General features: G+C 46.5%; 1 protein-coding gene across 1 annotated transcript; it reads right to left on the bottom strand.

Annotated features, from left to right (window-relative positions):
* Positions 1–2,325: 2,325 nt before the first annotated feature.
* On the bottom strand, positions 2,326–21,060 carry LOC105053195 (signal recognition particle 9 kDa protein). The gene is made up of 4 exons (XM_010934277.3): positions 20,871–21,060; positions 20,672–20,740; positions 2,665–2,758; positions 2,326–2,555 (listed from the first exon to the last, which is right to left on the bottom strand). The coding sequence occupies exons 1-4, from the start codon at positions 20,940–20,942 to the stop codon at positions 2,482–2,484; spliced, it is 309 nt and encodes a 102-aa protein (XP_010932579.2). The 5' UTR covers positions 20,943–21,060; the 3' UTR covers positions 2,326–2,481.
* Between the last annotated feature and the right edge of the window lie 2,893 nt (positions 21,061–23,953).

The following is a 23,953-nucleotide window of genomic DNA, read 5'->3' as shown; positions in this document are numbered from 1 at the left end:
GCCCTAACCCCAATAGAAAAGAAGTGGGACTTAAATTGCGATCATGCAAAATCCTGGAGGAGAGAAATGAATTTCCACTAAAGACTTCCTAATGGAACACCATTTTGGATAGAGCCATCCAACCAGTCTGCGGTGCAATCCAAAATCGTAGTAGTTTGGAGTTTCTTGCAACCCTTTTAACTTCAGATATCTTAGTAGGATAGATGGCTGCTCCATCTAATCAAGATAGATCATTGCAGCTGCATGTTTAGCTTACTAGTCAGCATTAGTATTGGGAAACCAGCACAAACTAATTTCTCAGTGGATTACATGCGAATGGACATACATGAATTTTTGGTTCCTATATATATATATATATATATGCATAAATTCTTTAACATATATTTAGTATTTAACAACAATGTGTATATTAAGTTTTAAATTTCATTTTCATATTGCCCCTACATTATGAGTTTTTCATATATAAAAAATCTTGTTGATCTATATTTACATATCGAGCCAGAAAATTGCATATACCTTGCAAAGAGAAAACATCTGTTAATATCCCACTGCAGAATTTAATCCTACCTCTTGGTTAAACCAACTGGAATTGTAAATTGACCAAATTGCCTATTAGTTAAGTTCAAATCACTCGTCCTTTTTTTTTTTTTTTTTCGGGGGTGTGGGGTGGTGTCCTTTCTCCTAAACCCCCACCCGTGCAACTACCGCCACCCCTCCCCCTCAATCTTGCACTACCATCTCCTCCCACAATTTGCCACAGCAAGTCCACCATCGTTGATGCTTGCTCCAATGTCCAGCTGTACTCCCCTGTCACCACCAATTCCCTGATCCACCCCACCACCACTGTTGCGACTGCATGTCCCTCGTTTGCCGGGCACGGTAACAAAAACCCCTGGATCCCCATTCATACCGCTTGCGCGCGTGTTGCACTCCTTAGTTAAGATCATTGCACCCAGGATTTAGGTTGATGCAGGTAAAGGACCCCATGTTACCAACTCTCTAATCCTTAGAAATTAAAAGCATAGACGGTTCAGACATCTAGAAAAAGGTCTTTTGAAGGTGATACATACAATCGGAGATTACCAAAGCGTAAGAGGATAGCTTGACTACATTGAAAGCTATATTTGAATAAATCTAAAAGCCAGTTCCTTATGATTAATGCTAAAATCTTGGGATAGGATATACTGAAGGACTATCAGACCTCCGGAATAGTCTTAGAAAGATGTAAGGTGATAATCAATCTCAAGCATCCACAGAACTTAAATTTTAATTTTTATGTCAAGTTATATTCAGAAGTGCGGTCCAATGTCTTATCAGTCCAAAAGAGAGATTCACTAGCACTATCTCCGGCGTCAATTTAGCTTTCGAGCATATCTGCAATGACATATTACCAAAAAAAAAAAAAAAATCTACAATGACATGACCCATTTATCAAAAGTGTCTCAATGATTATAAAGTTCCATCTATTTACAAAAATGCCATTCCATAACATATGAATTTAAGAGCGATATTTTAATTTTTACTCAACCCTTCTTGTTTCTTTCATCCAAGAACGCTTGTTACATGAAATTGGATCTCTAATGAGATTTAGAAGATTACTTTCTACTATTTTTATATTATCTTTTTTCTTTATGATAAAATATATCCTAGAAGAGCTTCTTTGAATTTTTTCACAGAATTGAATTAAAAATTCTATAAAATTTATAAATTAGATCGATATAATCAATAAAATTACAGACTACAAACCAAATAAAATAAAATATAATGGAATAGCTTTGGCGAGCCACTCGAAATCCCATAAGAAGAAAAAAATCAAATATTATTTTTTTTATAAGATTTGGATCAATTTTCTCTCAATTATTTTTTGATATTTTATGAATATAAACCTGATTCAGCATGTAAACTATAATTTTGTTAGATATGCCGATCCAATTCATAAATCTTATACGTAAAAAAAAATTCAAAAAGACCCTAAATATTAAGAAAAATCTATTAATTTTAAAAAACCTCTTCTATAAGCAAGCCACCTACATACTCAATTCCATCATAAAATCTAACAAGGTTATTCTTTTGAGATTTTCTCAAATTCTTGTCCGATGAGATGCTACCCCGACACCCGTGGTATAGGACGATCTTTTTGGGCAACATGTCCCCAATCCAACGGACCCTCCATAGTGAAAAGCACGTATAAGAGAGAATGAATGGTTTGTGCCCAAGGATGGGGAATGGTAATTGTTGAGGGATAGTTGCTGTGTATGCCCCTCACCTGTTTGATGAAATGCTTCTAACGTTTTTTCATCTTTTATTTCTTTAATATTCACGATATTTTAAGGAAAATAGAGACTCGTAGAATTCCAACCTGATTGGACTGAGTGTACAATTGGCCAGTTTTTGTTAATCGATCCAAGATAATTCAAACCTGATACTCTGATCCGCTGAAAGTTTGGGCAGGGCGGAGGGGAGGGGACAGCAAATGGAGTTTTACTGCCTCCTTCCCCTCCCCTTCTTCGATGCCTGCTGCTCCACCTGCTCCTTGCCTGATACTGATATGCCAGCTGCAAGATTATCAAGAAAACCAATATGCAAAAACTTAATGAAGGCATATTTTGACAGAAGTAAATAAATGTTAGCATATATTAGTACGATGTGAACAAGGTACAATACCGTCAGGACCACGGGCCATCAAAGTGAAAAATATATTGTTAAGCTTCTCCATCTTTTTGGCATCCTGAGCCCGGTCTGTCTTGAACTTCAGACACTGCAAATATCATAATTTTTGTATCAACTAACCAAGAATTATTAAAGATTTACTTGGTTGATTACTGTGATTGATTCAAAACATATATAGTAAAAGAAGTCATGCAAATCAAAACTTGCTTACTGTTGGGAATACCCACCGACCGACCGATGGCCGGAGGGACCGACCGACCGACTTATGGTCGGAGGGACCGACCAACCGACCGACGGCCGGAGGGACCGACCGACCGACTTACGGTCGAAGGGACCGACCAACCGACCGACGGCCGGAGGGATCGACCGACCGACTTACGGTCGAAGGGACCGACCGACCGACTGACGGCCGGAGCGACCGACTGACTGGCGCCATCACCGGCCAATTGATGGCCCATCACCGACTGAGGATATGTCGGACATACCTTTCCCGACCGACTGAACCCGGAGGTCTGATGGCCGACTCACGTAAGACTCACCGACCAACGGATGGGCCCGACGCCACTCAGCTGACCGCCGACCTACGGTCGGTCGACTCCTCTGATCGCCGTACAGCCGCCAGACCTTGTCAGTTCTGACAGCAACATGCGGCACGGCCATCTAGGGGCATTGTCCCGCCGAGGGCATTGTCAACCCTGGTGATTTGACAACCCTACGGCGACATGACACTTTCACGGCGACTCTGACAATCTACAGTGAGTTGACAATTCCTCACTTGTCTGCGCCATTAATGACGGCGCCATACCGTGCTCCACTATATAAATCGGGGAAGGCAACAGTGCAAGGGATCGGCTCCCCCCACTTCTCAACTCCAAAAATACAGGCTCGCTCTCTCTCCCTCTCTCTCTCTCGATCGAGCTCTCTGTCTTCATTTCACTGTTGCCCAGTCACCTCTCTGACTCGACCGTCGGAGGGTCCCCGTCGGAGCCGCCTCCGGTCAGTGTGGACTTCTCGTTTTTGCAGGCGCACGTTCTCCAACGATCAGACGACGAGGCGATTGGCCGCAACAGATTGGCGCGCCAGGTAGGGACGACATAACAAAGACAAGAGCCCAACGATCGAGGATCACCGGATCGGCGAGGCGCTCTTCCTGCCTGGAAGAGGCCTCCCCGCCACCACCGGCGGCGGAGCCCAGCTCCCCGCGCCCTGCGGTGACCACGGAGGCGCAGATCGCGGCCATCGTACGGCAGATGACCGTACTGACGGACGCAGTCAAGAGCCTCCAGCAACAACCGGCGGCCCGTCCGATGCCCTCCAGGAGCAGCCGTCGACGACCGCGCCGATCCCCGTCGCCTCCGCACGAGCGCCCCCAACAGTGCTCCCACGGAGAAGAGGAGGGACGGCCATGGCGCGACGACCGACGGTCCCAGCGGCCCTCTCCTTCCCTGCTGGAACGGGCAAGGAAGGAGAAATGACCGCGCACGCCGTCGGCCTCCCTCTCGGAATTTTCTGAAGACTCCACTCCTAGCACCGACGAGCAGACGACTACGAGCGCCGGTTCGAGGAAATCGATCGCCGGCTCGCGCAGTTGCAAATAGACGGCCAGAAGTCTTCGAATGACGTCGACTTCCAGACCGCCCAACCTCTCTCCCGACTAGTTCTCGACGAACCGATTCCCAATCGGTTCAAGATGCCGCACGTGGAGCCTTACGACGGCTCCACCAACCCGATCGACCACCTTGAGAGCTATAAAGCTCTCATAACGATCCAAGGGGCAACCGACGCTCTTTTTTGCATCGGCTTCTCCGCCACACTCCGCAAGGCTGCCAGGGCCTGGTATTCCGATCTTCGATCGGGAAGTATCCACTCCTTCGGGCAGCTCGAGCACTCGTTCGTGGCCCATTTCAGCACCAGCCGGAAGCCGCCGCGAACGTCGGACAGCCTTTTCTCCCTCAAACAGGGGGAAAATGAGACGCTCTGACACTTCGTGGTGCGATTCAACACGGCCACGCTTGAGGTCCGGGACCTCAACGAAGACATGGCTATCTCAGCCATGAAGCGGGGTCTGAGGGCGTCCCGATTCACCTATTCTCTGGACAAGACCCTCCCCCGGACATACGCCGAGCTACTGGAGCGCGCATACAAGTATATGCGCGCGGATGAAGGAGCATCTGACCGACGTTTGGCCGAGCCCAGAGGCCCGAAGGAGAAGCGGAGGAGAGGTCGGGAACCCGCCGAACCAAGCAGGCCCCCGACCGATAGTCGGGTCTCGCCAACCCGACGAATCCAAAAGTCGCCCCGGCAACAGACTCCGAGGCCGGCACGCCCCAGGTATGACTCCTACACTCCTCTCTCCGCCCCTCGTGCACAGATTCTAATGGAGATCGAGGGGAAGAATACCTGCGACGGCCTCCGCCTCTGAAGGCGAAAGGCCTCGACCGTCGGAAGTACTGCCGATTTCACCGAGGCCACGGCCACAACACCGAGCAGTGCATCCAGCTGAAGGATGAGATCGAAGCTCTCATCCGCCGGGGTATCTCGGCAAATTTCGGAAGGGTCCGCCGACCCAACCCGTTGCCGATCGACGACCCCAGCCGACTGAAGAAGCGGCGACCAATCACCGACGGCCGGAGTCATCAACGTGATCTCCAAGCGGCTGGGCCCGGGACGACTGCGGGAGACGAGCCGACGAAAAAGTCACGCCCGGACGACGCAATCACCTTCACAGAGGACGACGTTCGGGGCATCCAAACTCCCCACGACGATGCTGTTGTTGTGTCGGCAACAATAGCAAATTATGATGTAAAACGAATTTTTGTTGATAATGGAAGTTCAACGAATGTTTTGTTTTACTTGACCTTCTCCCGGATGCGACTGTCAATCGACCGACTTAAGAGGGTCTCCATGCCCTTGATCGGCTTTGCCGGAGACGCTGTCACAACAGAGGGAGACATTACCCTGCCCGTGACGGCCGGCACCGAACCACGGCAAAGCACGGTCCACTTAACTTTCGCGGTCGTCCAAGTTCCTTCGGCCTACAACGCCATCCTCGGACGACCCGGACTGAACGCCCTCAAAGCGATCGTCTCGACGTACCATCTCCTCGTTCGGTTTCCGACCAAAAACGGAATCGGGAGATGCGTGGGGATCAAAAGCTCGCCCGACGGTGCTTCCAGATCTCCGCTCAAAACGACGAGTCGAAGGGCTCCCTGACAATCGACAAGCTGGACCAACGGGAGGAGGAAGAGCGAGGTTCGCCGGCCGAGCAGCTCGTGTCGATCCCGATAGCAGAAAATCCGGATCGGAAGATTTGGATCGGGTCTCAACTGCCCGACCCCGAACGACGACGACTGACGGAGCTGCTGATGGCCAATGCCGACATATTTGCTTGGTCCGCAGCAGATATGTCGGGCATCCCCCCAGAAACAATAACCCACCGACTCAACATCGATCCGACGATGAGACCGGTGAGGCAGAAGAAAAGGTCCTTCGCTCCGGAGAGGCAGAGGGCCATCGACGAAGAAGTGGACAAGCTACTCGAAGCGGGCTTCATCCGAGAATCTACGTATCCCGAATGGCTCGCCAATGTTGTCATGGTCAAAAAAGCCAACGGGAAGTGGAGGATCTGCATCGACTACACCGACCTCAACCGAGCCTGCCCAAAAGATAGCTTCCCACTTTCCAAGATGGACCAGCTGGTGGACGCGACGTCCGGATTCCGACTGCTCAGCTTCATGGACGCCTTCGCCGGATACAACCAGATCCGGATGGCGTCTGAAGACGAGGAGCATACCGCGTTCGTGACTCCCAAGGGCCTCTACTGTTATCGGGTGATGCCCTTCGGACTGAAGAACGCCGGCGCCACCTACCAGCGACTTGTCAATAAGGTCTTCAAAGACCAGATCGGGCGCAACATGGAGGTGTACGTGGACGACATGCTGGTGAAGAGCACGCAGATCCCGGATCATGTTCAGGATCTCGAGGAGACCTTCCGCACCCTTCGACGACACCGAATGAAGCTCAACCCGACCAAGTGCGCTTTTGGGGTGACCTCAGGGAAGTTCCTCGGATTTCTCGTTTCTCAGAGAGAGATTGAGGCCAACCCTGAGAAAATAAAGGCAATCCTGACATGCGTCATCCGAATACCAAGAAGGAGGTCCAACAGCTGAACGGAAAAATCGTCGCTCTCAGCCGATTCATTTCTCGATCAGCTGAAAGGTGCCTCCCGTTTTTCAAAACTTTGCGCCACGCAAACGGTTTTTCTTGGTCGAATGAGTGCCAACAGGCCTTCGAAGACCTGAAAAAGTACTTGGCTTCCCCGCCGCTGCTCGTAAAGCCACAGGTCGGGGAAACCTTGTATCTCTACTTGGCCACATCTCCCGAGGCGATCAGTTCGGTGCTCGTCCGAGAAAACGAGTGCTGAACCCATCAGCCTATCTACTACACCAGCAAGGTGCTCCACGGCGCCGAAGCAAGGTACTCGGAGACGGAAAAGATGATTTTCGCCCTGACCGTCTCCGCGCAACGACTCCGTCCATACTTCCAGGCTCACGCCATAGTGGTGCTCACCAACCAGCCCCTGAGGGCGATATTGCGCCGACCGGACACATCTGGACGACTGGCAAAGTGGACGATGAAGCTCAGCGAGTTCGACATCCAGTACCGACCAAGGCCTGCCTTGAAGGCTCAGGTCTTGGCCGACTTCATCGCCGAGTGCCCGACAACCGACCAAGGGTCGGGAGCTGAAGACCCGGGACGAGACGCGGTCTCCGAAACAGACCCGATCTCCACCTGGGTACTCCACATCGACGGAGCTTCAAACGCTCAGGGAAGCGGGGCCGGGCTCCTGCTCACGAATTCAGATAGGGTGGTCACCGAGTACACCCTCCGGTTCGACTTCAAGGCCTCCAACAACCAAACCGAATATGAGGCACTCCTCGCAGGCTTGAGGATGGCGAAAGAACTGGGCGTCGACAGCCTCCGGGCATTCTCCGACTCTCAGCTGATCGTGGGACAGGTCAAGGGCGAATTCGAGGCGCAAGATCCGACCATGGTCAAATACCTTCAGAAAGTGAAGGACCTCGTGGCACGCCTCAGGTATTTTAAAATTTCCCACATCCCCAGGTCGGAGAACGCCCGTGCCGACGCACTCTCCAGATTGGCGACATCGGCTTTCGACTCCTTGGGTCGGACGTTCGTGGAGAACCTCGAGCAGCCAAGCATTGATCGGGTCGAAGAAGTACAGCAGCTAACGGCCGAACCAAGTTGGATGGACCCGATCGTTCGGTATCTGACCGACGGGATCGGTCCCGAGGATCCCGCGGAGGCCAGCGACTCCGATGGTCGGCCTCTCAATATGTAATCATGGATGGCCGACTCTACAAGAGGTCGTTCTTCCTTCCCTTGCTCAGGTGCTTGGGACCGACCGACGCCGACTACGTTCTCCGAGAGGTGCACGAAGGAATTTGCGGGAACCACTTGGGGGGCAAGTCCCTAGCCTACAAAGTCCTGCGACAGGGCTACTACTGGCCTACCATGAGGAAGGACGCGGTCGAGTTGGTCCGGAGGTGCGAGCCATGTCAAAAGTACGCCAACATTCAACATCAACCGGCCAGCCAAATTGCTCCTATTGTCGCTCCATGGCCCTTCGCCCAGTGGGGGGTCGACATTCTCGGTCCTTTTCCACCAGCGTCGGGTCAGAGGAAGTTCATAGTCGTCGCCATCGACTACTTCACCAAATGGGTAGAGGCTGAGCCCCTGGCGCAGATTACTGAGTGGAAGATGGAGGACTTTATCCAGAAGTCCATCATCTTCAGGTTCGGGTTGCCGCATACGATCATCACCGACAATGGACGGCAATTCAACAACCAGGACTTCAGAGACTTCTGCGCCAGGTTCCACATCAAGCACCGACTGACTTCAGTCGGGCACCCACAGTCCAACGGCGAGGTCGAGGTGACCAACCGAACCTTGCTCCACGGACTCAAGACCCGACTAAACGAAGCCAAAGGCCTCTGGGTCGACGAACTGGGCTCCGTTCTGTGGGCTTACCGAACGACACCCCGCGTTCCGACCGGGGAGTCGCCTTTCAGCTTGGCCTATGGAACGGAGGCCATGATCCCGCTCGAGATTGGACTGCCATCTTCAAGAGTCGAGCGGTATCAAGAGCCGGACAACTCCGAGAGTCGGAGGGCCGACCTAGACCTCCTCCCCGAACTACGAGATGAGGCTCAAATTCGCATGACTTCGTACCGACAGAAGGTCGCTCGGTATTACAACGCCAAGGTCAGACCGAAGCTCTTCAGGCCTGGTGACTTGGTCCTGAGGAAGGCAGAAGTCTCGAAGCCCCTGACCAGGGGAAGTTGGCTCCAAATTGGGAAGGGCCCTACAAGGTAGCAGACGCTTATGGTCCAAGAGCCTACCGACTGGAGACCCTTGAAGGGAAACCCATTTTCGAACTTGGAACGCCGACAACTTGAAGTTGTATTACCCGTGAACTTTGTAATTCGATAGTCGGAATACAAATTCAGTTTGAAAACTCGGAGTTTTATTAACTCTTCGACTAGCGATCAACTCTCACCAAGTTCAAGCCCCGACATACCGACTTGGACTCGGTATCCGCTTGAAGCCGACGACCTTATCGCCGGTGACCCATCGGACTCCTGCGAGGACCGACTCATCTACACGGACGGGAGTTGACACTCCTTCGACGGTCGACGATACATCGGACCCTTACAAGGACCGATGCACCCATATGGACGGGAGTTGCACTCCTTCGACCTTCGACGACACATCGGACTCTTGCGAGGATCGATGCATCTATATTGACGGAAGTTTACGCTCCTTCTACGGTCGAACTTTCGGGCCAAACCGTCGGCTAACAAGCCGATCGGGCCCCGACCAAAGAGAGACGAAATGCCTACGCGACCGACGTCGCGACTCCCGACCAGGCTACGGCCGGTCGAAGGATATTCGGCTTACCACCGTCTATCGCGCAACGCGACTTACCGATCGGGCTACGGTCGGCCGGACGATATTCGGCTTACCACCGTCTATCGCGCAACGCGACCTTAGTCGCATTCGCGACTTACCGACCGGGCTACGGCCGGCCGGACGATATTCGGCTTACCACCGTATATCAAAAGGCGCAGCATGAGTACCCGACATAAGGGCATTGGGATCCGACTTGTCGTCGTTTCCCCGACTGAATGCGCCGAACGACATTCGACTGAACGCGTCAGTGGAGACCGGACTACCAAACCTTTGCCACATTCGGTCGGCTCCCGACTCAACAGACGCGCCCGACTGACGACTTTGACTATCAGAAGCCGATCCAAAGTCGGGACTTACTCTACGTTCGTGACGGCACGAGCTGCCGAATGTTCTTACCGACCTATATGTGTTAGCAACTTACGAAGACATTCTACAACGCACGAAGGAAAACAAGCAGAGAAAAAGCTAAGTCCAAAAACTTTAATTTCATTGAAGAATCAAAATAAGGTTTACAAAGGAAGGTCGGAGCCCGATTACAAGTCAGAGCAAAAACATAAGACAAAACCGACTAATCGTCGGAGTCAACATCCTCCACTGGACGACGATGGGAGTTGGTCGGCGGATCAGCTCTGACTTCTGCAGTCGGGGCCGACTGATCTTCGGCAACCGGCTCTGCGTCCTCTTCGGCTTCCGCCCTGGTGGAGAGACCTTCCGACGCTGGTTCGGCCGTCTCCTCCGCAGCTGGGGCCTCCGACTCCGGCAGAACTATGCTGCTGAGATCCAGTTCTGGGTACAAGCCTCGAACGACTTCCCGAGCATCCTCGTACCCGACCCGGTACGAGAGGTAGCCGCTCTCCAGAAGTTCTTCTCGGTACTCCTCCGAGTCCCGGAAGACTTCAACGGCCCGACTTAGAGCCTCCTTCGCCGACTCGGCCTCGGCCCTCGCGATGTCCGCATCGACCTGGGCGACGGACAAGCTTTCTTCGACCTTGGCGAGATTTTCGAGACTCACTCGGAGTTGCTCGCGGTCTGCCTCCAGCTCCTTGGCGATGCCGTCTCGCTCATGTCGGAGCCGACGGATGGTCCGGGACTTCTTCTTTGCGTCGTCCTTAGCCGACTGGAGTTCCGACTCTGACGACGCCAAAGCCCCCTTGAGTCGGGAAACCTCCTCCGAAAGTCGGGAGACCTCCCCCTCAAGTCGGCCCTCCCGGTCGACCGACTGCTGCAGCTGATCGACGAGGATGACTTTGTCGGCTTCAAGGGCTCCGACTTTGTCCCTCCACGCCGCACGCATCTCGCCGAACTTCCGATATCCAGCCTCCAGCTCCGAGATATTGAAGACCAGCTGCACAAGGTGAAACCGACCGATGAGAAAGCAAATTTATGAGAAACTACATTCAAAGTCGGAGGAAAGAGAAACTCACCCAGATCATCATCGGATAGAATGAAGACAGCATGTCAGACACACACTGATTCTTCATTGCGTCAATGTCGGCGGGAAGGAGGAGCACCTGGCACAATTTCCTGGCCAAGTCATGGTTGGCCAGGCCCGACGCGCCTTCGGGAAGTGGAAAGTCGGCCGATCCTCCGCCAGCCGACCGACCTTCGTCACCCGACGCCATGGGAGCTTTGCCTCGGCTAGACGCCCAGGCCCTGGCGTCGGAGATTGACGGCAGGCTTGACCCCGACCGGGTCTCGACCGACGGTGCGGCGGCAGCGTGCGTCGGTCGCTCGGGTTCGCGGGCCTCCTCCCGAACTTCCGAAGCCTGCTGAGCGGTCGGTGCGCCATCTGCAGACTCGGCAGCCCGTCTGTCGGGTGAAGCGGCGCCCTCGACCGATGGTCCCTCGGACGGGACATCGACGAGCACTGTCGGCGCCGACAGTGCAATTACCGGCTCCGCCTCCGACCCAGTTGGTTCGCTCGGCGAGGCGCACGGGGCCTCTTGGGAGGCTGCGACGGCCCGGCGCCTTGCACCGACCTCTTCCTCACGGCGTGCTGACGTATGTCGGCTGCCGACAGTCGTGTCCTCGGCGGCATATCTGAAAGGGACAATAAAAGGTCAGTGCCGAAAAGGAAAAGAAAAAAAAAAAAAGAGGGGTCGGGAAAATAAAAAACTGACCTAAAGACGGGCTAAGGCCGACGTCGTACAAGGCCTGCTCGGTGACGAGCTCGCTTTGCTTCGGCACCGAGATGTCCTTCAGCCGGTGGAAGTCCTCCCGATCATCAGCCTCCACCCGACTGTTCTCATTCGGCTCGGTTCGGGATTCCCCCAACGGACGGGAAACCCCCAAGAAGCAGAAGACGACGCAAAGAAAAACTGATTCTTCCATCCGTGAATGGACGATGGAAGACCAGTAATGAAAGAGAGCCCTTTCCGAGGGACGAAGTACCACCACCCTCGGGCTTTAGGGTGGGGTCGGAGGACAAAGAATACTCGAAAAAGGGAGATCCGAAGTTCGGTCGGCAAAAGCCGACACAAAAGTGCAAAACTGACTATCAGCCAAACCGAGTTAGGCGCAAGTTGTGCCGGGCACAGTCCGTAATAGTCAAAGATGTTTCGGACGAACTCCGGAACCGGGAATCGAAGGCTGGCCCGGAGGTCCTCCAAATAGAAGGCCACCTGATCCTCAGGCGGGCTGTTAACCCGACCATCGGCGCCAGGGGCGAACAGTCGAAACTGCTACGGGATGCGGTACTGCTCCCGGAGTCGATCGACGTTCGGCCCCGAAAGTGAAGAAACCTCCACCTCCGGGGTCGACCGAGTGTCTTCGGTCGGCTCCCCCGACCGACTACCTCGTGGGGACGTCCTAACCATGGATTCGGAGCAGATGGCAAGGAAGAAGAAGAAGGTGGGGAAGACACCAATGGCCCTTAGAAGAAAAAGAGGGAACTGCAAACGAAGAGTGGAGCGGGAGAGTACCTGGAGCAAGGACTAACGCGGGCAGAGTTTCGACAGTAAAATGAGGAGGGTAAAAAACCATGTGGGGGTAACTTTGTATATATAGTGCCCCCCAACAGTCGAGATGAAGGCACGGCCAACAAAGACTCCCCAGATCTTGCCGCGTGGCGTCATCCGGGCCATCCATCGGTCCGACGGTTCGATGCACCTGCCTTCAGATCGTGCCACGTCACCTCCATCCGCTCCACCGAACCTGTCCCAATGGCTGCACGCCACGTGGCGTGAGGGCCGCGACGTTTGGTATCCCCGAAGGGACGACGGGAACGGCGGTTCCCCTTCCCGATGGGACGGGACGTCTGACGATTGACGCCGACATTATGACTGACGCGGGCGGGACATCCTGCACGCCGGGGCATCCGACGCCGACATGACACCTGACGCCGATGGGACGGGACGTCTGACACCGACTAGACGTCAGACGCCAGCAAATCGCTCGGCATTTACGAGACGCCTGACACCGTATCAACCGCGGTACGGTCGGATCTTTGCGTACGGCGAATCCACTCCTTTTCGCCCGGGATTGCTGTCCAAATAAAAGCATCGGCCAGCTCACCGTCCGACTCAGGAGTGGAGGGGGGCAACTGTTGGGGAATACCCACCGACTGACCGACCGATGGCCGGAGGGACCGACCGACCGACTTACGGTCGAAGGGACCGACCAACCGCCGACGGCCGGAGGGACCGACCGACCGACTTACAGTCGAAGGGACCGACCGACCGACTGACGGCCGGAGCGACCGACTGACTGGCGCCATCACCGGCCAATTGATGGCCCATCACCGACTGAGGATATGTCGGGCATACCTTTCCCGACCGACTGACGGTCGGAGCGACCGACTGACTGGCGCCATCACCGGCCAATTGATGGTCCATCACCGACTGAGGATATGTCGGGCATACCTTTCCCGGCCGACTGACGGCCGGAGCGACCGACTGACTGGCACCATCACCGGCCAATTGATGGCCCATCACCGACTGAGGATATGTCGGGCGTACCTTTCCCGACCGACTGAACCCGGAGGTCTGATGGCCGACTCACGTAAGACTCACCGACCAACGGAGGGGCCCGACGTCACTCAGCTGACCGCCGACCTACGGTCGGTCGACTCCTCTGATCGCCGTACAGCCGCCAGACCTTGTCAGTTCTGACAGCAACATGCGGCACGGCCATCTAGGGGCATTGTCCCGCCGAGGGCATTGTCAACCTTGATGATTTGACAGCCCTACGGCGACATGACACTTTCACGGCGACTCTGACAATCTACAGTGAGTTGACAATTCCTCACTTATCTGCGCCATTAATGACGACGCCATACCGTGCTCCACTATATAAATCGGGGAAGGCAACAGTGCAAGGGACGGCCGGAGCGACCGACTGACTGGCGCCATCACCGGCCGATTGATGGCCCATCACCGACTGAGGATATGTCGGGCATACCTTTCCCGGCCGACTGACGGTCGGAGCGACCGACTGACTGGCGCCATCACCGACCAATTGATGGCCCATCACCGACTGAGAATATGTCGGGCATACCTTTCCCGGCCGACTGACGACCGGAGCGACCGACTGACTGGCGCCATCACCGGCCAATTGATGGCCCATCACCGACTGAGGATATGTCGGACATACCTTTCCCGACCGACTGAATCCGGAGGTCTGATGACCGACTCACGTAAGACTCACCGACCAACGGAGGGGCCCGACGCCACTCAGCTGACCGCCGACCTACGGTCGGTCGACTCCTCTGATCGCCGTACAGCCGCCAGACCTTGTCAGTTCTGACAGCAACATGCGGCACGGCCATCTAGGGGCATTGTCCCGTCGAGGGCATTGTCAACCCTGATGATTTGACAGTCCTACGGCAACATGACACTTTCACGGCGACTCTGACAATCTACAGTGAGTTGACAATTCCTCACTTGTCTGCGCCATTAATGACGACGCCATACCGTGCTCCACTATATAAATCGGGGAAGGCAACAGTGCAAGGGATCGACTCCCCCCACTTCTCAACTCCAAAAACACAGGCTCGCTCCTCTCTCCCTCTCTCTCTCTCGATCGAGCTCTCTGTCTTCATTTCACTGTTGCCCAGTCACCTCTCTGACTCGACCGTCGGAGGGTCCCTGCAGGAGCCGCCTCTAGTCAGTGTGGACTTCTCATTTTTGCAGGCGCAGCGATCAGACGACGAGGCGATTGGCCGCAACACTTACCAATTTTAAATGGCACTGTGAAACAGCTTCCAACAGAATTAATGGATTTCAACAGCAAAAATTCTCCAATTGGCCAAACAGAAGTCGTTTCACTAAGGTTTAGTTTTTTCCCTTTTATGATGTATTCCATCCACTCCCATTGTAAATAGATCCTTGAGATGTTACTTTTATCCTAAATCTATTAATCCGCACTGTGGATAAACTGTTAATTGCACATTGCTCTCTTTTTTGACAATGCCTCTGCAAATTCTTAGAAAATTTACAAAACACAACTAAACAGAAGTTTATCTGTATCTGGTACAAATTCAGTGAGGGTATAAGTTCCTGAGAAATTTGGGAAAATATCTCATACTAAAACAATAAATGACTAGTAAAATAAAGTCAAAACAACAGAAACAAAACAAAACAATTTTAAGGCAAAAAAAAAAAAAGCAATTTTTTATTTTAAAAAAAAAAGTAAAAAAGATTCATTAGATGTGCAATAATACATGAATTATCCATAAAACATTACTAAAACTTCATAAAATATATATATATATATATAACACAGTAAAAATAGGGCAAACAAAATCAGAAAAAAAAAATGACGAGTTGTTCTAGACATCTTCGACAGTTTGAAGTATTGCATGACAAGGCTTATGTACACTATAAAAATCCAAGCAAAACTCTGCCTTTCCTCCTTACAGACCAAACTGTACAATTCTAGCATCCAAATTTCTTATTTTTGGGTAGGACAGGATGGTTCTCAAGGATGATCGATGAGTTTAAACACAAGACTCATTGCAAAATTTGTCAACAGCATAACAAATATCTCATAAAGCTTGTTTTACTCCAACATGGTATGAAGTTGCAGCCTCAAAACCCAAACAGAAATGTTTTGATTTTAGCCAGCCCTATCCAAAGCCAATCTCAGATTCAGAATTTCAACCAAAACTGAGATATGGAGTCAAAAAACATTCTCCAAAAGAAAATTAAACTTTGATGTTGCAACTTTCTAGAAGATTTAGAATTATTGCAATGAACGGTTCCAGACTCAGAGATAAATCTTTTGACATGGGCCTTGCCTATTCTAGAGCTTGTCTCATAGATATTATGATTTTCGAATGTTAGATTATCATCAAACAACAAACTGACATATAAAGTTTGTCAATATTAAACATGATACCAACATTCGTTTGAAAAGGAAATTATAGCATTTATATTTTTTTAGCGAAATGTCAATGTAGCATTTCATGCTCAAGAGGTGCATGATTGATGACCAAAGTTTCACAAACTAGATTTTCAGATCAAACAATGCAATCAAGAATAGTTCTCACACAATTTCCTTAAGTTGATCTCCAGCAATCAAGCATCTACAAACTCTTACAGGCTTCATATGTCTAGAAGCAAACTTGGAAGTTCCATACTATTACTGTAAAGGCACAAGAAGGATCTTTGAACCTTGGCACGGAAATAGGATGATGCCTTTTAGAAAGAAGAATCCATAAATCATAATGCGAATCATCTACAAAAAGAATTTAAAATGCACCCATCAGTGAAAATTGCAGAGAACAGATTCATCCTTTTCTTTGTGTTCCTTTTGCTTCTCACAATTACACTATAACACAAGATGTTGCCAGTACAATATCCACCAACCAAATTTACACAGCTACTGGATGTACAAATTCTTGTAATCATGCAGCAATTTCAACAACAATGAAGGCGATCAGATCATTGTATTTGTTAAAGTCCAATCCCAAAGCTTAGGCTAGCAGGTGGATGAGTCCATAAGCATATAAGCACCAGTAGAGTCTTTAACTTATCAATGTGGGACTGTCTCTTAACATCCCATCTCAAGTGTAAAGCCTGAGGCATGGAACTTGCAGAGGGGCAACACGTAAATTAGTAAGTGGGAGCATGGAGATATCAGTAGGCAAGAGGGATCCTAGGGTATGATACTATATTAAAGATCAACCACAAAAGCTTAAGATAGTAGGTGGATAAGTCCATAAGTATATAAGCATCACTGGAGTCCTTCGCCTATCCAACACAGGATTCCTCAACAATATTATAGGTCTGCCAGCATACATGGATCTCTCTATCAATCTTCTTCGAACATGTTGCACTCTTAAGACAACAAATGGCATATCTTGCTGCACTTTACATGTCTCTAAGATCTCCAATTGATCTAGCAAAAACAACTAGCCACTTGGTAGCAATGACTCCAAAGCAACCCTGTCATAAGGATAGAAAGAGTATCTTCCAATGTTGGAGCATGAGCCTCGATGCCATCATATTGGAGTCTCTAACAAACTAAAAATTCAAAAGAACTAACAAAGAATAAAACTAAATTAATTGCCCAAATCAGTTCTTGCAACACCCTCTACAGACTACAAACATATTGATATGAATAATCTATTGGAAGTCTATTGCATTTCATGAAAGTCATGCATCTATCCTTTCAAGTCGTTCTGTTTTCATTGGAATAAAGCCAAAAATCACTGGCCATAATTCTGAGGATTATTCCTTCTTCTGAAACATCTGACAACATCTACTGGCGTACCATTCTTTCCACAAACACAATGATAAATAAAGATGTGTCACCTGTTCATAAAATCATCGGTGGAACTAGGCACAAGGATTTTCTTTATGTTGCCAACAGGTTCATTAGATAAGCCTCACCGAACATACGTACATGATACCAATACTAGGGAAAATATATATTTTTTTTTAAATGATAGTTTTAAAATAATTGATGGTGTTTACTCCTAACTAACATATCAATCCAAGAACGAGGGAACAAATCAAAAATGAAACTAAAATATGGCATGGATTTTCTTGAGATGATTTTCTAATTTGAAATAGAAATTTTGGATAATCTTCACAAAGATGGAGGTTTAACATTAAATTGATGAATCTTAGGAAAGAGAGATGACCTCAGAAAGCTTATATGAACAGATTTTAAGAAGCCTTTCATGGTTTATTATAACCTTTGAGTGGAACAATAATTGGAATTAACAAAAGTGTAGGATATACATGATCACTATAGATATGGATGAGATAAACCTTTAAAGTAATAAATAGATAAGTATAATTGTGAGTTTCATGATAAGCAGAACATGATTTAGAGACCAATTTTTGTGTCAATTTCTGCCATTGAATGTTGATGACAAAAGCATAACATATAAAGTAAGGGCATGAAGTAGCGCCTCTTATTTTACAAAATAAGTTCAGAAAACATTCACACACCAAATGATGACCAAAAAAATTACCCATGTATCTGTAAAACTAGTGGAAGACCTACACATTACGCAAGGCCGGATGCACAAAAATAATTTTTCAAATATTGTTGTCCTATTTTTCAGATGTTGCTATATTCTTATTATTATTCGAATTATTATTAATAATAAATTAATATTTTAAAAATAATATTTTTATTATTATTTTAAAAAATAATAATTTTTTAAATAATATTTTATTATCAATTTTTTGAAATTAATTTTTCAAAAATAATATGTGATTATACAAATAGTATTTTTAAATTAATAATAAAAATATTATTTTTTTAAATAATATTTTTATTATTATTTTAAAATTAATATTTTTTCTTCTACTTTAAATTATTATTAATAATAAAATAACAATATTTTTTTTCTTTTTTCCTCCCTCTCCCCAAATATTTTTTTCTTTTTCTTCTTCTTTTCCCTTCCTCTCGCTGTCTCCGCCCCCACAACGTGAGACTCAGGTCACAGCCATCCATGCTGCCCCCACCACAGCCCGTCCAACTGCTGTCCACGTCGGATGCATGAAAATAATTTTTTTGATATTATTGTATTCTTTTTATTATTCAAATTATTATTAATAATAAATTAATATTTTAAAAATAATATATTTATTATTATTTAAAAAATAATATTTTTTAAAATAATATTTTATTATTCATTTTTGAAATAATTTTTTTAAAAATAATATGTTGTTATTATTATTAGTATTTTTAAAATAATATTTTTATTATTATTTTAAAATTAATATTTTTCCTTCTACTTCAAATTATTATTAATAATAATATAATAATATTTTTTTTGCTTTTTACTTTTTCCTCCCCCTCTCCAAATATTTTTTTTAAAAATTAATACCCTAAGAAAATAATATTTTAAATTATTATTAGTAATAAAATAATAATATTTTTTTCCTCTCCCTCTCCAAATATTTTTTCTTTCTTTTTTTTTTCTTTTTCCCCTTCCGTTCCCTTCCTCCCGCCCTCCCCCTCACCAAATATTTTTTTAAAATTAATATCTTAGAAAAATAATATTTTAAATTATTATTAGTAATAAAATAATAATTTTTTTCTCTCCCTCCTCAAAATTTTTTTTCTTTCATTTTTTTTCTTTTTTCCCCCTTCCCTTCCCTTCCTTCCGTTGTCTCCCCCCACCCCCAACCCCTCACCGCATCCCCCAGCTCCGACGCCACCAACCCCTCCCCTCTGCGGCCCCGCCCCGTCGCCGTCCACTTATGTTCCCTCTCTTGACCCCAGCGAATCCGAGCCTCCGTGGCTCCGCGCAAGCACCGGCGACCGCCCCTCCCCTCCCCCGACTCCGACGCCACCAATCCAGCCCCGCCCCACCCCGTTCGCGCCACAACCGCCATCCACACCCACCCGGCTCTGCGCGACCACCAAACCCCCTCTCTTCTCCCGGCTCCGACACCACCAACCCCCCTCCCCTCCGCAACCCCACCCCATCGCTGTCCCCTCCTGTTCCCCAAAAGGCCTAGATCCCCAACTACCATCACTCTCTCGATCAACTTTCTTTTCTTCAATGCCTTAGATTTTTGCTTCCGATGGATCAAGTGGCCATCCTCGTCGCTGTTCGAGAGGAAAGGATTAGAGGCTGATTGGAAGGAGAGGCTGCCATCATCGCCAGAGCTGTCACTGGCGACAAGGTCGAAAGATACATTCTGCCCGTGGATCTGATGAACATGGATGGAAAAATCCAGTGGAATTCAATCAAAAGGAGAAGGGGATGGGCATCCGGAGGGCTCGAGAAGCTTCGAAGAAAAAAAATTAGGAGGGAGGAAGGTGATGGTGCCTTAAGGAGATCAGAAGGACGCATCGACGTCGGTGATGATGGGGAGGAAGATGATGGTGGAGAATGGCGGGAGGTGGCAGCCAGGAGGGTGGGGAGGAGATGGGAAGAAAAAAGTTAGGAGGGATCGGGAACCTTCATAAGAAGAGAAAAAAATGTTTATGAGAAAGCCGGAGATCGACACGTGGCGTGTTGGGAGGGTTTTATCTTTCTGAGTTGACAACACTATAATACTCCTTCATAGAGTATCGTTATATATATATATATATATATATATATATATATGAAGAAGCCAGAGATCGACACGTGGCGTGTTGGGAGGGTTTTGTCTTTCTGAGTTGACAACACTATAATACTCCTCCATTGAGTATCGTTATATATATATATATATATATATATGATAAACGAGATATCCAAGGTGCAAACTAGAATCAGACTAAAGAGAAGAAACATCATACACAGACCTAGCATTCCCCTTTTCCTCACACAAATTACCCAATTCAAACTCAGGACTCTCATCTGCATAACCAGTTTTTCCTACGAATCTGTGATGCAACAAATGTAAAGCAAATCAACGTGAAATTAACCTACATGCAAGACTTCCATAAGAATCAAGAGCTGCCTTACAATCTGTCCTTTCCTCTACCATCAGTGGGCAATATAATCAATCTTACAGACAATTGCACGACAGTTCCAATTCCACCGCAACTTTTAAATAAATCACTCAAAAGAAACCCTAAAACTGAAGAGATAGAGAAATAGATCAGGGAATACCTCACGATTGTCGGTGACCTTGAGGACCAGCTTCCCGTCGCAGTGTCTGCACTTCGTCACGTACCGGGACTAAAGCGATCAAAATCAAAGAACAAGAAAAGAATCAACGACAGAAAGATCAAACCAGAGAGTTATTAAATGGAAACAAAGAAAGAAATTAACGGAGGGGTCTGCAATGGGAAGGGATTGAGAGGAATACCAACTGGGGATCCGCGCGGAAGAGTTGCACGGATCGCTCTACGAACTCGTCCCAAGAAGCGATGTAAACCATTGGAAACCGGCACGAGTGAGAGGAATCGGAGCAATCGACTAAAAATTAAAAAGAGTAATTCCTCCTTCTCTCCACTGGGTTTGTTTTGGTTTGACACCCGTTTAGGTTTTGGGCCGAACCGACTCGGTCGGCCAAGGCCTCCAGGTGAAGAAAGTGAGCTGTGGAAAGAAAGTTGTTAGCCACATCCTATTCTCGGACCACGAAATGGATGAAGCTTGCTCTTAGTCCTAGTGGAAGGATCCGTTGTTGATTGTGAAATTTTTGGGTCGATGGTTTGATATAGTCATATAGAGTTAGGAAAGCAAGGCAATTGAAGCTTAGATGGAAGTTGGATCAAGAATTCTATACCCTAGCACTATCCGACGAGTATAAATCAGAGGAAGATAAGGAACTGGTGAGGGCCAGGGGTGCTAGTGGAGGCAAATTCTAACCCTACGGGCAAGCATGCGCCACTGTGGATTTGGTTGCCGGATTTAACGATGGACTGGGATGAAAAGCAAATCACTGGAATTGTCTCAGCAGCAGGGAAGCCATTGTTCTTAGATGATCGGATTGAAAGTTTAATCAAAATAGGATTTGCGAGGTTTTATATCGAGGTTGATACTACTAAACCCAATCGACCTAGTATCAAGATATACACTAGATAAAGAAAGGAATGACAAATATTTTTATATGAACATTTACTAGATTTTTCTTATACAAATGTTGAAAATTGATTGGATGCTAGTATGTCTATATTTATTTACATCTATATTGAACACCAACAAATACAAAAATTGGTATTCATATTTGCTATAAACAAATTTCTATACATATTACATAACTATGATTGAGAAAGCTCTATCACCTCCAAAGTTCCAGAAAAAAAAAATCATAAAAAAATGTGCATGTCACATTTGTTAAAATTTAGTTTTAAAATTTTGAATTGATTGGACTAATAGCTTTTTCCATTAAAAAAAGGAGACCAATGGATTGTTATGAATTTAAAGGAGGTTGATGCTTTCTTATCTAATATTTTTATATAAATTATCAAAAAATTTTATAATTATTCTACATTTTATCAATTTCAAATAATAATTATAGTAAAAAAAGTCAACTGATAGTTTGCAACCTTTAATCTTTCTAATTGCCTCTCATTATAGGATTATTTTACTAACATGGATACAGACAAGATATTGAGCATATCTATATTTATTTTAAATAAATTTTCATACAAATAGAATATTAGTTATATCTATATTATTTTTATCTAAATATTGATAAATACAATTCAATAATAAAAACTAATATAATGATATTTTCATAAAAAAAAAAAAAAAAATTGGCTATCGAGACCACTCGTGATACAATAACTACAGTAACTAGATAATGATTCAAGACATAGTTAATAAAATTGCATGAAAACCAATTCGGCCAAAGATCTAGATATTGACCCAACTAGATCAATATTAAAATTTATTCAAATAAAATATAATATAAGGTATTAAAAAATTTATATATTAAATACCACTATTACTCTTTAATTGTATTAGAAAGAAAAAAAAAGCATGAACTATTTGTTTTTTAAAGACTCGAAAGAAAAGATGATATATAAATATAGGAATAACTCTAAATTATTGATATTTTTAAATATTTCAAATAAAAATATTATGAAATTATCATATATAATAAAATAAAGATAATTAATTACTAAAATATAAAATATCACAATATATTTCGAATAACTATATTTCATATTATGCATAAGTTTTGAATAAATATAATAAATTAAATGTTGTCAATGAGGTTAATGGCTGATAAACCCCCTTGAACAAGTGGTATGCCCTGAAAATGATATTATATAAAACTTTAACTAAGATAATATTTTTTATGAAAATGATATCTTTCTTCTAATCCTTTCCAATAAAAGGAATCGCCAGCGACCATCAGATCATGTGCATGTTCCAAGCTTTTTATATCCAAGTGGACTAGAGATCACTGACATAACGCTTGCATTACAGCACAAATGTGGTCACTGAATAAGCAATCTTTATGCATTGAGCTTTCCCCTGCAACTGAACTAAAGAGCAAATCTTGCATAGGATTTTGCAACAACAAATTATTAAAATCCAGCATTAAAGTTTGCATCAACCATCAACACCATACCCATGATGGTGAGGTAGTATGTTTTCAATCAATCAGAAAGCATCTACAATATCCTCAAATTTTCTTTCTAAACAGAAAAGAGGTAGAATCACTATGCTGCTAGGATACTTCATATCGAAGTGAGCACACAAGTATCAAGCTGACAACAAAAATCCAAGTCCACATCAAACTAACGAGTCTTTTGGCATTCTACAAGAAAATTTTTGCAAGACTCAACAAAAAGAAGCCAGTAACCTTCCAAGCATCACAACAGTTTCAAACGGCTTTGAGTTGCTAACCAACCATAAGAATATACATGCCAACTACTTTAGCCATAACAATGAAAAAATGTTAATTATGCTGTCCTTCTCAGAATGAAAAAAGAAATATTCATTATTCCAAAAACAAAAGCCACTGAAAACTAAAAAGAAAAAGGGCAGTGCTGGAAGGCCAATAGACCATCATTTTTCTGAGGGTGATGCTCCCAGAATTGCCTAATTAAGACTTTCTGCTTCATTATATCATTGCTTGAAACCCACATAGATTAACCCTTTTTTTTTCCTTACCAAAAAAAAAAAAAAAAGACCACAAAGATTAACCCATTTCAAGCCTCCCCTCTTTAAAGTATCATAGATAATTATACAACTAAACAACAGAAACCCAGCCAATACAAGCACCATATGTACTTGTGCAGCAGAAGCTCAGTGCTCAACTTGGAAATGGTGCATTGGGTCTTGTCCCATTGGTCACACCCGTAAGCTTAGCAACCAAAGATTCTAGGTTCACGTCTTAGGTAGCACATCAACATCGTTCCAACTAGCGTCCTTGAAATAAGGAGCCCTCATCTGTCCAAGGATAAAATTACATCCAGAAGTACCAACTCCTTC

Source organism: Elaeis guineensis, chromosome 10 (assembly GCF_000442705.2).
Source record: "Elaeis guineensis isolate ETL-2024a chromosome 10, EG11, whole genome shotgun sequence".
NCBI lineage: Eukaryota > Viridiplantae > Streptophyta > Magnoliopsida > Arecales > Arecaceae > Elaeis > Elaeis guineensis.
Note: the sequence above shows the minus strand (reverse complement) of the source record. Positions and strands in the feature narration are given on the sequence as shown.

Coding starts and splice junctions, on each gene's coding strand:
- LOC105053195 (XM_010934277.3), bottom strand. CDS start 20,942: ATGGTTTACATCGCTTCTTGGGACGAGTTCGTAGAGCGATCCGTGCAA. Junction 20,741..20,870: donor TCCGCGCGGATCCCCAGTTG/GTATTCCTCTCA, acceptor TGATCGCTTTAG/TCCCGGTACGTGACGAAGTG. Junction 2,556..2,664: donor GATGGCCCGTGGTCCTGACG/GTATTGTACCTT, acceptor ATAATCTTGCAG/CTGGCATATCAGTATCAGGC.